The sequence below is a fragment of the Erinaceus europaeus genome, chromosome 2 (assembly GCF_950295315.1).
Source record: "Erinaceus europaeus chromosome 2, mEriEur2.1, whole genome shotgun sequence".
NCBI classification, from domain to species: Eukaryota; Metazoa; Chordata; class Mammalia; order Eulipotyphla; family Erinaceidae; genus Erinaceus; species Erinaceus europaeus.
In genome coordinates, this window is record NC_080163.1 from 16310783 (window position 1) to 16326676 (window position 15894).

Consider the following 15894-nt stretch of genomic DNA (forward strand, 5'->3'; position numbering starts at 1 on the left):
ACACTTTACCATGTGTAAGGACTTGGGTTCGAGTTTCCAGTCACTACGAGGGGCCACCATGCAAAGGGGAAGCTTCGTGGGTGTTGGAACAATGTTGTGACATCTCTTCTCTCTTTCTCCCTCTTTGTTTCCCCTTCTATTATTTGTGTGTGTGCACGCGAGGCGTGTGCGTGTATCATTCTATTTTATTTATTATTGGATAGAGCCAGAGAGAAATCAAGAGGGCAGGTGAAGAGACAGAGAGACACTTACAGCCCTACTCCAACGATCCTGAAGCTTTTCCTCTGCAGGTGGAGCCCACGGGCTTGAACATCTATTCTTGCACACTGTAACGTGAGCACTTAGTCAGGTGTTCAGAAACAGAACAAAACAAAAACGGTCTGTCAGGAGCCGTGGAATTGTGCAGGTGCAAAACTCCAGGGAAACTTTGGGGTCAGGGGGAAAATGAATCGTCTTGAAGCAGTTGTAATAAAAAGTATCAGACAGGAGTCGGGCTGTAGCGCAGCGGGTTAAGCGCAGGTGGCGCAAAGCACAAGGACTGGCATAAGGATCCCGGTTCGAACCCCGGCTCCCCACTTGCAGGGGAGTCGCTTCACAGGTGGTGAAGCAGGTCTGCAGGTGTCTATCTTTCTCTCCTCCTCTCTGTCTTCCCCTCCTCTCTCCATTTCTCTCTGTCCTATCCAACAATGACAACAACAATAATAACTACAACAATAAAACAACAAGGGCAACAAAAGGGAATAAATAAATAAAATAAATATTAAAAAAAAAAGTATCAGACATGAAAAGCCCTCAGGCAGTGAGCCCCTCAGTCCCCACCCCCCTCCATTCACTGGTGACCGCGCTCAGACCCTGAAATCTGAATGTCTCTGTAACAGTCTTCTAGTGTTCGGTTCAGGTACCTTCTTTCTGTCTGTTCATCAGGCATGTGGGTGAGGAGTGTTGTTTTTTCTCTGGCCATGCTGCTGCTGCTGCAAATAACAGGATTTGAATCTTGGTTCTCTGTGTCCCAGTCAAGGAGGTGGGGTGGGGAGAGGTATTCTTTATGTTATTTGGAATCTTTCTGAATTTGGGGCCCATTTTCTCATATCATGGGGTAGGGCTTCTGTGACATAGGACTCACCAGGAGTACTCATTCATTAGATGGAATCATATTCCAGAACTTTCTTTCTTCTTCTTTTAATTAATTAATTTATTTATTTATTCCCTTTTGTTGCCCTTGTTTTATTCTTGTAGTTATTATTGTTGTTGGATAGGACAAAGAGAATGGAGAGAGGAGGGGAAAACAGAGAGGAGGAGAGAAACAGACCTGCTTCACCTCCTGTGAAGCGACTCCCCTGCAGGTGGGGAGCCGGGGACTCAAACCAGGAGGGATCCTTAGGCCTGTCCTTGCGCTTTGTGCCGCATGCACTTAACCTGCTACACTACCGCTCGACTCTCTATAGTGGTGGTGAGGGTTGGCTGCTGCTGTTGCTTCTGGATCCTCAGGTGAACCAAGTGTTGGTATATGACAGGGTATTATATCAACTTTGTCTCATGAATTGTATATATCAGTACATTTCTTGCTTTCTCTCTTCATCCCTTCCTTTTTCTTTCTGTCTGTCTTTTTCTTTCTTCCTTTCTTTTTATCTTGTCTCCAGGGTTGTCACTGGGGCTCACTGCCAGCACTATGAATCCACTGCTCCTGGTGGCCATTCTTTCCATTTTATTGGATAGGACAGAGAGAAATTGAGAGAGGAGGAGGAGGAGACAGAGAGGGAGAAATAAAGAGAGATACCTGTAGACCTGCTTTGTCGGCTTGTGAAGCGTCCCCATTGCAGGTGGGGAGCGGGGGCTCAAACTCAGATCCTTATGCGAGTACTGTGCGCACTTGATCAGGTGTGCCACCACCCTGCTCCCTGTGTCAGTAAGTTTGATTGTGTGAACTTCGTGTTAGAATCTTTAAAAGTCTCTACCCCTCACCTCTCCCCCACCCCCACCCTTGGGGGTTGAACTTGAGGTCCAATGTTTACTGGCCCCCCACACAACCTCTAAGCTGACTCCTTAATGTAACCCTTAACCCACCGTTCCCCTCTAGAGCTATTTCCCAGGTTATATCTTGCCTCTTTGACTAGCTAATTTAGAAATCTCAACCAGAATGCCCATGTCACCATACATAAGGACCCAGGTTCAGGTCCCCAATCTTCACCTGCAGGAGGAAACTTTACAAGTGGTAAGTCAGTGCTGCAGGTGTTTCTCTCTCTCTCTCTCTCTCTCTCTCTCCTTCTCTAACCCCCTTCTCTCAATTTCTCTCTGTCCTATCAAAATACATAAAGTTTAAAATGAAAAAGAAATCTCAACCAGAAGTTTCCTACATCCTCCAAGGCCAGACTCCAGTGCACACAGCGAGTGTATGTACCTTTGGTGCAAAATCCTTTTTGGTTTGTTCGTTTGTTTATTTATTTTCCACCTAAAGATGGTGTGTATAACATGTTGTGACCTGGCCTACCCTCCACTTAGCTGATTTACTTTCTCCTGTGTAGGTGAGAGAAAGCCGTGTCCAGGCTTGGCACTTTTCTCTCCTGGGAGACAGCTTGACTTCGCCCACTCACTGGAGAAAGAAAAAAGTAGTGAATGCTCCTTAGTTCAACACCATTTCAATAAGTCGTGAGGTCTTCAAATGACGAATAAGACATACTCATTAATCAGGTCTATATATTCTGATGTGAAAGGCTGTCCATTATACATTGTTTTCTTTGAAAACCTTTTTTTTTTAATTTTCTATTATCTTTATTTATTGTATAGAGACAGTCAGGAATCAAGAGGAAGATAGAAAGGGAGAGAGACAGAGAGACACCCGTGAAGCTTTCCCCCTGAAGGTAGGGTCTAGGGGCTTGAACCCCGATCTTTAATGTTCAACTCGCGTGCTCAATCAGATGCACCACCCCCTGCCCCCTTTAGTTTTATTTTTAATAAATCTTTTAAAATATTTATTTATTTACATTGGGTAGAAATTGAGAGGGGAAAGACAGAGACATCTCTAGATACCACTTGCAAAGCTTCCCCCTTGTACTTGGAGGCTGGGGGCTTGAACCCTGGACCTCATGACCTGTAACTTGTATACTCTACTAGGTGTGCTGTCTCATAGCCCCTAAACTTCAAGCTTTTAAATTTCACTTTTTTTTTCACCAGGGTTATTACTGGGGCTCAGTGCCTGCACAGTTCCACAATTCCAAAGGATATATATATATATAATGGAATGAGAAACAGCAGAGAGATAGGTAGGAAAAAAAGAGAAACGCCGCTCATGAAGCTTCTCCCCTGCAGGTGGGGACTGGGATTTGAACCCTGGTCCTCACACATGTGCACACTTTAGCCGGTACACCACTACCAGGCCCATCATGATCTTCTAAGTCTTTGACACAGGTAGTGCCAGGGGAAAAAAATTGGTTAGTCATCATCCCAAACCCCAAAGCCCTTACTGTAAAAACTGGATTACTTGATGGAGACAGAGGGAAATGGAGAAAGAAGGGGAAGATAGAGATGGAGAGATAGAGAGACCCCTGCAGCACTGTTTTACTGTTCAGTTTCCTCCTTCTCTCAATTTCTCTCTCTCCATCTCTAACCCCCTTTCCTCTCAATTTCTCTCTGTCCTATTAAAAGACAAAGTTTAAAATGAAAAGAAATCTCAACTAGAAGTTTCCTACTTCCTCCAAGGCCAGAGTCCAGTACATACAGCGAGTGTGCGTGCCCATAGGTGGGGAATGGGGCCTTGAACCCAGGTCCTTGCACATTATTAATGTGCTCTCAACCAGATGTAGCACCACCCAGCCCCCATGATTTAATGTATTTTTTAACTGAACAAATCTTCTTTTAAAATTTTTATTTATAAAAAGGAAACACTGACAAAACCATAGGATAACAGGGGTATAACTCCACACAATTCCCACCACCAGATCTCCGTATCCCATCCCCTCCCCTGATAGCTTTCCTATTCTTTAACCTTCTGGGAGTATGGACCTAGGATCATTATGGGTGCAGAAGGTGGAAGGTCTGGCTTCTGTAATTGCTTCCCCACTGAAATGGGCATTGGCAGGTTGAGCCATACTCTCAGCCTTTCTTTCTCTTTCCCTAGTGGGGCAGGGCTCTGGGGAAGTGGGGGTCCCAGGACACATGGTGGAGTCATCTGCCCAGGGAAGTCAGGTTGGCATCATGGTAACATCTGGAACCTGGTGGCTGAAAAAAAAAATAGTTAACATATAAAACATATAAACAAACATATAAAACAAATTGTTGACTAATCATGAACCTAAAGGCTGGACTATTGCAGATGAAGATTAGGGGGTCTCCGTTTTGAAGATAGCTAGTAGGTCTATTTTAGGTATATTCCAAAGGGCCTATTAATGTACTAGTTTTTTCCTAAGCCTGGCGTCTGATATGCAGGTGGACCCAAGTTACTATCTGGGGAGATGATGTCACGGCTGGAAAAAGGGCTAGAAAGCTGGATCAGGGAAGAGAGTAGCTCCCAAATTTGTGAGTGAGCAAACCTTCTTACTGACCCGATTCTGCATTCGGCCACGCCAGTCATCTCTTCCCTTCCCGGAGTGAGTGGTTCTCTTTGTGGGAATCTGAGTTGGTGACGTGACCTTCTACTACAGGGAATGTTTTGCAGTATTTTTATCCCTTTGAAATTGCACATATGCCGTGAGTCTGGCACCAGCCCAGTCCCTGGAGGTGTTCTAAACAGGCGGATCCTGTTGCCCAGGGGAAGGGCTGCTCCTGACCAGCTGGGAAAGGCGTCCATCCCCCACCCTTAGTATCCCACCCACCCCTTCTTCACCTCCGCTCCTGCCTGTTCACCACTAAGTACACGTCACAAGGGGAGGGGAGATGTCACTTTTCCATGCTGAGCTGGGCCAGGAAGGATCCCTGGTACAGACAGGAAAGCTTGCATGTCCGGGATCCTTCTGTCCTTCCCTAATAGACCCAGCCAAGTCAGCAGGGGACAAAGCTGAGGGCTGAGGGCTGAGGGTTGGGGGCTGAGGGTTGGGGACAGCCACTCAGCCCAGTGACCATACAGAATGTACATTCTGAGCAGATGTGCTAGGAAACAGTCATGTGGGCATGGTGTGCCGGATCCGGGTTCAAGTCACCAGCTCCCACTTTCAGGGGAGAAGCTTCATAAGCGGTAGAGTGTTGTTGCAGGCCTTTCTCTCTCTCCCTCTCTCTTTCTCCTCCTCCTCCACCTCCTCCTCCTCCTTTCTGTCTCTCACTCCATTAACAACAACAACAACTAAAGTCCACTGGGAGTGGTGGAGCTGTGTAGGCACTGAGCCCCTGCAAGAACTCTGGTGGCAAATAAACACACACACACACACACAAACAAAAATAATGTCCAGCATAATGTGACAGCCTGCTCTAAAAACCCTCTGACCAGGAAAGGACAAGCCCTCCCTTGAGTAAGCAGCCAAAGCAGCAATTTTAAAAATACATATATAGGGGCCAGGCGGTGGCACACCTGGTTAAGTGCACACGTTGCAGTGTGCAAGGATCCAGGTTCAAGTCCTTGGTCCCCACTTGCTGGCGCAAAGCTTCATGAGTGGTGAAACAGGGCTGCAAGTGTCTCTCTGTTGCTTTCTCTCCCTCTCGCCCTCCTCCTTTCTTCTAAATTGCTCTCAAATAAACCAAAGTAATATACATCTATATGGAGAGAGATAGTGAAATAGTCACTTGGATAGGACACTGCTTTGCCATGTGATTAACACAGGTTTGATCCATGTCCCCACTACATTGGAGGAAGCTTTGGTGCTGTGGTCAGTATCTATCTATCTATCTATCTATCTATCTATCTATCTATCTATCTATCTCTATATAAATAGTATATATATTTTTCTCCTATAGCTGTTTTTTTTAATTAATTTAATAATGATCAACAAGGCCATAGGATAAGAGGGATATAATTCCACACAGTTCCTACCAACAGAGTTCTGCATCCCCTCCCCTCCATTGGAAGCATCCCTAGTCTTTATCCCTCTGGGATCATGGACCCAAGATCACTGTGGGATGCAGAAGGTGGAAGGTCTGGCTTCTGGAATTGCTTCTCCACTGGACATGGGTGTTGACAGGCTGATCCATACCCCCCAGCCTGTTTCTATCTCTTTCCCAGTGGGGCAGGGCTCTGGGGAGGTGAGGTCCCAGGACATATTGGTAAGGTCGTCTGCCCAGGGAAGTCAAGGTAGCATCTGCAACTTGGTGGCTGAAAAGCATTAAGATATAAAGCAGAACAAATTGTTTAATAATCAGGAACCTAAAGGTAAGAATATAGTTGATGAGATTTGTATTTCCAAGTCTGACAACCATCTTCCCAGACTCTCTCTTCTTCTCTCTCTCTCTCTCTCTCTCTCTGTGTGTGTGTGTGTGTGTGTGTGTGTGTGTGTGTATGAGAGAGAGAGAGAGAGAGAGAGAGAGGGAGAGGAAGGGGGGAGGAGCAGGCTAAGTCCCTCTCAGCGCTATCCATTGTGATGCATTGTGATGTCTGGGATGGATCCTGGGGCCTTGGGCATGCAAAACCTGAGCTCCAATGCTGAAGTCTCTCCCCAGTCCTTCCGCTCTTTTTTTAGAGGACAAATTCTTTAGGTCCAACTATTGAGGCAAGGACTTCTGCCAAACCTCCAGATCCTGGCAGGGGTCGTAATCCATAGGGTCAAAGTTGTGTGTTAAAGAAGACAGGCTAATTCAGGAATCCCAGTGACACCTACCCACCCCCCACATCCCTGCGGCAGTGGCTTCAATACCACCAGACACCCAGCAGGGGTCTCAGAAGTCACCTGCTCCTCTAGATATGGATGTGTAGAGAGGACACCAGTGAGGCGAATAGCAGTCCTGTCACATCCGGTGGTTTCCTTCAGATTATAGCAGAATCCCTGGGGGTTCCAGGTTGCTCCTGTGGGAGACTCTTCTTCATTTTTAAAAAATTTTTATTTATAAAAAGGAAACACTGACAAAAACCATAGGATAAGAGGGGTACAACTCCACACAATTCCCACCACCAGAACTCCATATCCCATCCCCTCCCCTGATAGCTTTTCTATTCTTTATCCTTCTGGGAGTATGGACCCAGGATCATTACAGGGTGCAGAAGGTGGAAGGTCTGGCTTCTGGAATTTCTTCCTTGCTGAACATGGATGTTGGCTGTTCAATCCATACTCCAAGCCTGTCTCTCTCTTTCCCTAGTGGAGCAGGGCTCTGGGGAAGTGAGGCTCCAGGACACATTGGTGGAGTCTTCTGCCCAGGGAAGGAAGTCCATTTGGCATCATGCTAGTATCTGGAACCTGGTGGCTGAAAAAAGAGTAAACATATAAAGCCAAACAAGTTGTTGACTAATCATGAACCTAAAGGCTGGAATAGTGCTGATGAAGAGTTGGGAGTTGCCGTTTTGAAGATAGGTAGTAGGCCTATTTTCGTTATATTCCAAAGAGCCCATGACTATACTACGTTTTGTTGTGGTGGTGGTGGTGGTTGTGGGAGACTCTTCTTTTCTCACAAGGGAAGTTTCTAGAAGGGGGAGATTGAATCCTGTGCGGCCGCTTCCCTGCAGATGGGTTCTAAAGGACTGCCTCTGTTTGCTGTTTTATAGGTACCATGACCAGCAGGATGTCACCAGCAATTTCCTGGGAGCCATGTGGTTGATCTCCATCACTTTCCTCTCCATTGGTTATGGTGACATGGTACCCAACACGTACTGTGGGAAAGGAGTCTGTTTGCTCACTGGAATCATGGTAAGTGCCCTTCCCCTCTTCTGTAATTGGATCACACTTTAAGGAGATGGGGAAGGGGGCCAGGTGGTGGCACAGCGCAAGGACCCGGGTTCAAGCCCCTGGTCCATACCTGCACGGGGAAAGCTTCATGAGTGGTAAAGGATAACTGCAGGTGTCTCTCTCTGTGTCTTTCCTTCTCTATGCCCCCCTCCCCTCTCAGTTTCTCTCTGTCTCTATGCAATAATAAATTTTAAAAATTAGAAAAGAGTAACACAGCTATGCTAAAAAGTTGTATTGGGGGCCGGGGGACTGGTGGTGGCACACTCAGTTAAGCACACATAGTACTAAGCCTAAGGACCTGCTCAAGGATCCAGGTTCAAGCTCTTACTTCCCACCTGCAGGGGGACACTTCACAAGTGGCAAAGCAGGTCTACAGGTATCTGTCTTTCACTTTCTCCCTCTGTTTCCCCCTCCTCTCAGTTTCTCTCTGTCCTATCTAATAAAATGGAAAAAATAGCCACTAGGAGCAGTGGATTCATAGTGCTGGCACTGATCCCGAGCAATAACCCTGAAGGCAAAAAAAAAAAAAATTATAAAAAGAAAAAGAAAAAAAAAAAAGACTAATGATACTTGTAATATGCACATGAGAAAAATCAAACTTCTGATCTGATTTGGAGCCCCAGAGAGATGGACAGACTCCAGCGGAGAAAGAGTTCCCCAGAAAGGCGACTTGGTAGCCAAGTCAAGTAGCCCGATGGAATGGGAGGGTAGAAAGGAGGACAGTGCTTTCCTCTGATGGGGACGAAGCCAGGAGGAGCTTGGTGCCAATCACAAGGCTGCCGCCAGTTCCCGGGACACAGCCGGCTTCTGTATCTCAAGGCTCCTTTGGCTTCTGAACTGAGACCAACAGGAATCAGTCCTAAGCCCCATGTGGCAGGAAGCCCCCCAAATTTCCAAGCTCAGCAGCCCTCTCCAGTGCCCCCAGGCCCACAGCAGAGGGAACGGCCCTTCCTGTAGGCCTCAGAAGGGTGGCCAATTCTACGTCCCCTGCACAGCAGCTGCCAGGAAATCACTGTGGAGTGCAGTGCTGGCTTCGCGGGTGGGAGACAGAGATGACCAGGGACTCATGGCTGAGCTGAGAACGCAGTTCAATCTTTATTCACGAGCGGGGATGTAGTTCAAAAAACTAATCTCTTCTAATCACAACACAGTTCCGTCCTGCATCTCTCTCCTACTTCCCTCCTGAGTCAGAAGAGTCAGGAACAAAAGAAATACAGACGATAGGGGGCGGGGAGAAGGAAAAAGCAAAAAGCCCTAACCAGCGAGGACTAAACCAAATGTCCTGGAGGTAGGGAGGGAAGACCAAACCAATGTCCCGGAGGCAGGGGGGGTGCCCAGCCAACAGTGGACATGCAAACAGAACACATCGTAAGCAACACAAGCAAACCCAATGTGATGATAAAAACAGAAAATCTCACAAGCAGAATCCAGAAGCATACCAACAGTGGAGAGTCAGAATGACCAGAAGAAATAGTTGGGGTGGGGACATTCATCTCACTTAGCAATGTTGAACAAGATCCAGGCATCTCACTGTGAAATAAAACCCAGGACCATGATATTATTATTATTGTTGTTATTGTTATTGTTATTATTTTTTTTACCTCCAGGGTTATTACTGGGGCTTGGTGCTGGCACTGCAAATCCAATGTTCCTGGAGGCCTTTCCTTTTTTTTTTTTTTTTAGATAGGACGGAGAGAAATTGAGAGAGGAGGAGGAGGAGATAGAGAGGTAGAGAGGGAGGGAAAAAGACAGACACCCGCAGACCTGCTTCACTGCTTGTGAACCATCCCCCCTGCAAGTAGGGAGCTGGGGGCTTGAACCCGGATCCTTTCACTGGTCCTTGCGCATTGAACTATGTGCACTTAACTGGGTGTGTCACCACCCGGCCCCCTTATTATTATTATTTTCTTAATGCACCGCCAGGGAATGAACTCAGATGATACCATGCCACTAAGCTAGCTCTCAGGCTGAGATTTTTAATCTTTTATTTGGAGAGGGAGAGATACCTCAACACCATCCTACTGACTATCCATGGATTCCTCTGCTGCTATCTCTGGTGCTCCTCTGTTATGCCTGGTCTTGAACTTAGAGCCTTGTGCCTGGTAGGGCTCATTTTACCTGGTGAACTATTTCCTGGCTCCTCTGGGACTAATTATAGCTAGACCCTTGATTTCTTTTCTTTCTTTCTTTCTTTTTCTCTTTCTTTCTTTCTTTCTTTTTTTTTTTCCTCCAGGGTTATCACTGTGGCTCAGTGCCTGCACTACAAATCCACTGCTCCTGGCAGCCATTTCTTCTGTTTTGTTAGATAGGACAGAGAAAAAATTGAGAGAGGAGGGGGAGATAGAGATGGGGAGAGAGAAAGACAGGCACCTGCAGACCTGCTTCACCACTTGTAAAGCGACCCTCCTGCAGGTGGGGAGCCAGGGGCTCAAACCCATATCCTTGAGCAGGTCCTTGAGCTTAGTACTATGTGTACTTAACCAGGTGCACGACCAAAACAGACCCCTCAACCCTTGATTTCACTTTTCATTACAACTGCTACAGTTCAGTTGTTTCATTGTTATTGTTGTTGTTATATATATATATATATATATATATATATGTGTGTGTGTGTGTGTGTATATATAAACATATATGTATGTATACATAGATATATATATATATATATATATATATATATATATATATATATATTCTCCCATTTTCCTGAAAAGATAGCATTTAAAAAAAATTTTTTTTATTTAAGAAAGGAGACATTAACAAAATCATAGGATGGGGGTGCACAACTCCACACAATTCCTGCCACCCAATCTCCATATCCCATCCCCTCCCCAGTAGCTTTCCCATTCTCTATCCCTCTGGGAGCATGGACCCAGGGTCATTGTGGATTGCAGAAGGTGGAAGGTCTGGCTTCTGTAATTGCTTCCCCGCTGAACATGGACATTGACTGGTCGGTCCATACTCCCAGTCTGCCTCTCTCTTTCCCTAGTAGGGTGGGTCTCTGGGGAAGCGGAGCTCCAGGACATATTGGTGGGGTCTTCAGTCCAGAGAAGCCTGGCATCTTTATGGCATCTGGAACCTGGTGGATGAAAAGAGAGTTAGCATACAAAGCCAAACAAATTGTTGAAGAGAAAGATAGCATTTTATTGTAAAGAGTTGCAAAGTACAGTCTGCATGTCCGTATTTTCGGAAAGCTGGTAGCAAAGCTCACAAGGCACAGGAGTGACGCCGTTTATAAAAAGAACTGGTAATTGCTGAGCTTCCTCCCCTCGTGCTTCATAGAAATCACTTCCTTGGTGTTCCTTCTTGGCAGATGTCCCCATTTTTGTTCTAGAGTCAGGCATGACTCAGGGCTTATGCAGACCATTGGATCAGCGCCAAATCTCGGGTTCACCTTGCTGCCGTCTTGTGGTGCTTTCCTTGTTCCTCGTTTGTTTGTCTTCTCTCTTTGCCCCTAAGCTCTAAAGCACAGCTCCTTCAAAAAAAAAAAAAAAATGATGGAATCACAGGAATCTTTTCCTTGGTTGTCTGAACCACACCTTTGCGACTTGCATGAGTGAACTTCACCTTTGCTCTGACTTATTTATTGTTTGGAGAATCTTCTTTTGTCAAAGGTCATTAGTGATTTAATGGTGCTTCACAAGATTATAAAATTATAGGGGTATAGTTCAACACTTGACCTGCCACCTAAGATCTGGGATTTCACCTCCTCACACCTTCTGACAGTAACTCTCATGAAGTCTTAAGAAATAGTTTGTAGTGTGGTTATTTCTTTTTCCAAGTTCACGTGTTTCAATTCCCTATGTTTCACACATGAGTAAAGAAACCATCTGGTAGGCTTTCATCTCTTTATTTATTTCACTAAGCATAATAATAACCTCCAGTTCCATCCACTTTGTCCCAAAGAACCTAACTTTTCTGATTGCAGAGTAGTATTCCATAGAATATATATCCCATAACATCTTTTTTATTTTGCCTCCAGAGTTATTGCTGGGGCTCAGTGCCTGCACTACAAATCCACTGCTCCTGGCTACCATTTTTTCACATTTTATTGGATAGAACAGAGAGAAATTGAGAGAGGAAGAGAAAATAGAAAGGGAAAGAGAAAGATAGACACCTGCAGGCCATTTGTGAAGCATCCCCACTAAAGGGATCCTTGTGTGGGACTTTGCACTTTGTATTATGTGCGCTTAATGCAGTGTGCCACTGCCCAACCCCCTATCCCATAGTCTTTTGTATTTTTTTTTTTTTGCCTCCAGGGTTAATGCTGGGGCTTGGTGCCTGCACTACAAATCCACTGCTCCTGGAGGCCGTTTTTCCCATTTCTTGCCCTTGTTGTTGTTGTTACTGTTGTTATAGCTGTTGTTGCTGCTGGATAGGACAGAGAGAAATGGAGAGAGGAGGGGAAGACAGAGAAGGGGAGAGAAAGACAGACACCTGCAGACCTGCCTATGAAGCGACCCCGCTGCAGGTGGGGAGCTGGGGGCTCAAACCGGGATCCTTAATGCTGGTCCTTGTGCTTTGTGCCATGTGCGCTTAACCCTCTGTGCTACCACTCAGCCCCCATCTCATAACTTCTTTATCCAGACATCTGTTGATGGGCCTTTAGGCTGCTTCCACTCTTTGGCTGTTGTGAATAATGCTGCTATGAACATAGGGGTGCATGTGTCCCTTCTAATTAGTGTTCTCACGTCTTTGGATATATACCTAGGAGTGAGATTGCTGGATCATAAGGCATTTCTATATTTGTCTGAGGGCTCTCCATATAGTCTTTCAAAGAGCTTCACCACTGTCATTCCTACCAACAGTAGAATAAGAATTCATTTTTCCTCTGGAGCTAACCAATACTTCCTTGACTTTTTTTTAAATTTCTTTATTAGAGGATTAATGTTTTACATTTGACAGTAAATACAATACTTTGTACATGCATAACATTTCCCAGTTTTCCACATAACAATACAATCCCCACTAGGTCCTCTGTCATCCTTTTTGGACCTGTATTCTCCCCCATCCACCACCACCCCAAAGTCTTTTAATTTGGTGCAAAACACCAACTCCAGTTCAGGTTCTACTTGTGTTTTCTCTTCTGATCTTGTTTTTCAACTTCTGCCTGAGAGTGAGATCATCCCATATTCATCCTCTGTTTCTGACTTATTTCACTTAACAAGATTTCTTCAAGCTCCATCTAAGATGGGCTGAAAATGGTGAAGTCACCACTTTTAATAACTGAGTAGTATTCCACTGTGTATATATGCCACAACTTGCTCCGCCACTCATCTGTTGTTGGACACCTGGGTTGCTTCCAGGTTTTGGCTATTACAAATTGTGCAGCGGGTTAAGGACCAGAGTAAGGATCCCGGTTCGAGCCCCTGGCTCCCACCTGCAGGGGAGTCACTTCACAAGCGGTGAAGCATGTTGTAGGTATCGATCTTTCTCTCCCCCTCTCTGCCTTCCCCTCCTCTCTCCATTTCTCTCTGTCCTATCCAACAATGACGACATCAGTAACAACAACAATAACTGCAACAAAAATAAAAAAAACAAGGGCAACAAAAAGGGAAAATAAAATAAATAAATATAAAAAATTAATAAGGTAGGATGAATGGATGGATGCATAGATGGATGAATGGAAATTACTAAATACCAGCTGGTACCCTTTTGGGTTCTCAGAGTCAGAAGTGTCTTGGATCTAGGACTTTATTGACCCCTCCCACGACACACACACACACACGCAATATGTGTGTTTAAGGAAAGTGAAATGTTTGATTTCCCATGAGCTGTCCCTGTGTCTCTGCCTCCCCTCCTACACACACTTCGAATAATTTATGAAAGAGAAATGACACTTTTTATACTCCCAAGAGAGGGCCAGGTCATCCCTGAATCATGCTGAGGATTAGCTCTGAAGGGCTGTGCTCCTTGGAACTTTTTGACATTTTGGATTCTTTTCTTCTGGCATTTCCGAAATTGTGATGGAGTTTGTCATTTTAAAGGAAAAGGCTGTTGACTTAAATGCTAATAACGTGGCTGGTGCCATTTAAAAATGTCCACATCGAGAAACTGGCACTGTGTGTGTCTTCTTTTTAAAGCTGGTAAGGTGGCTTTTTAAAAAAAAATTTTTTTATTCCATGTTTTCATCTTAGATGTTCACATTTTGTTGGTAAGATAAAAAAAAAATCCTCCAAATTAAGCTGTGGTTTGAAATTTTGAAATAGCTTGCCTTGTGTCATGTGCCATGTTTTGGAGAGCCAAAGCATTAAGATGAATCTGCCATGAGTGGTCTGGCCTGAAATGCATGTTTACACCACGAGGAGAGTTGGCGTCAGATCCTATTTCTGAGGTAGAAACAAATGACCCTGTCAACAGATAACCTTTCCTTGAGTGAAACAGGAATCACGCAAACAGGGCAATTGTGCAGAAATGTTTAAAATATCTATTTATTTTTTTATGTATTTACTTATACAGGACAGAGAAAAACTGAAGGGAGATGGAAGAGTGAGAGAGAAGGAGAGACAGGCAGATGACCTCACCAATGTGTCCTGGAACCTCACCTCTCCAGAGCCCTACCCCACTACGGAAAGATAGGAACAGGCTGGGGGCATGGATTGACCTACTGACACCATCTCCAGTGGAGAAGCAATTTCAGAAGCCAAAACTCCCAACTTCTGCACCCCAAAAGGAATTTTGGTCCATACTACCAGAGAGGGAGAGATGATAGGGGAAGATGGCCAGAGGGCTCTGAACTCCAGCTCTGTCAGCACCTGGAGAGAGAGCAGAGGAAAAGGGGAGGGACATTCAGAAGTAGTTAAAGGTGTAAGTGTGACTTGGAAAAGAAGAGAAGATGGGACCATGGGGGCAAGAATGGGCAAATATAGACAGGTAGCTGTAGAAATTGTAGTTAACCCGTATCTGCAACCTTAGGAGAACTACTGTAGCTTCCAGTGGAGGGAATGGGGACATAGAATTCTGGTGGTAGGAATGGTACAGACTTATACCCCTGTAACCTTATAATTTTGTAAATTAATACGAAATTACTAGTAAAATTTAAAGAGAGGAGAAGAGATACCTGCAGCATTGTTTCACTACTGGTTGTTTCGCTACTGGTAAAGCTTCCACCCCTCCCCCTCAGGTGAAGCCTGTGGGTCTTGAACCCACAGAGTCTTCCACTTGGTGATGTATACCACCAGCTGACCCCCACAAGCGCTTTCCTCATCACATTTGTTTTGTGGACAATGTCATACACAGATGGCCGGGGCAGTCCTAAAATTAAGTGGGTTACAGACAGGGAGACAGTCTGATGAACACTTCATTGCCGTGGCTCCAACTAGAAGGTGTCCTCTCCTACCAAGACCTGCCCAAGGAATACGAGTTTAAGAGATTTCTTCCGTGCCCGTGGGGTATTAGTTAAGCTAAAATGAAAATAAGTACCAGATGATCTCACTCACAGATGGGACTTAAAGAAACCAAGACAGAAAGGAAAGACACAAACTTAAAAATGTGGACCGGGTGTGGTGTATTACACCAAAGCAAAGGACTCTGGGTTAGAAAGAAGAGCAAGAGGGGCTGGAGAGGGTGTGAGCATCCTGGTGCATGATGGTGCCTAAGCCCCAACAAAGAAAGAATAAAATAAGACTGTATTGACCATTCAGGAGCAAACCATCAAGGTTGTAATGTCTTCTTTCTTCTACTCTTCCTTTACCCCTTGAGAAGAAAGTGCTAAGGACCCAAGGATTTTCTGAAGTGTTAACCAGTGGACTGATTTTTTGTCTTTTTAAGTCAGCATTATTCTTTTGGCTGAAGGCATTACCAAATAACATTGTTAGGTCATGGTCTCTTGGCTGTTTGTCAAATCAGCTAGCATGTTCACTGTCTCTTGTCTGATGTTAGCAAGGAGGTCATTTATTCGTCATTTTTGCTTTCCTGTTTGTGTGACTTTATAGCAAGGCATGGCCCATTAGGTGTTTAACGGTTGACTGGAGCTGGAGGAATAATTTTCTTCAAATATGGAGTCACAGCTGCCTACTCCAGGACACATTTTACTCTGTGGTAAACGTCCCCTCTTTCCATCCTCCTGGTAATTTCTGTTTGGAGAACATCAGTGAGT

At 45.1% G+C, this 15894-nt stretch overlaps 1 protein-coding gene across 1 annotated transcript in view; it reads left to right on the forward strand.

Annotated features, from left to right (window-relative positions):
- The window catches only part of KCNN2 (potassium calcium-activated channel subfamily N member 2), a 191658-nt gene that overhangs the window by 140579 nt on the left and 35185 nt on the right, over window positions 1–15894 (forward strand). Inside the window, exon 4 of the mRNA XM_060177160.1 lies at window positions 7616–7757. Coding sequence (XP_060033143.1) covers window positions 7616–7757 — 142 coding nt within the window. The remainder of the gene's footprint in view (window positions 1–7615; window positions 7758–15894) is intronic.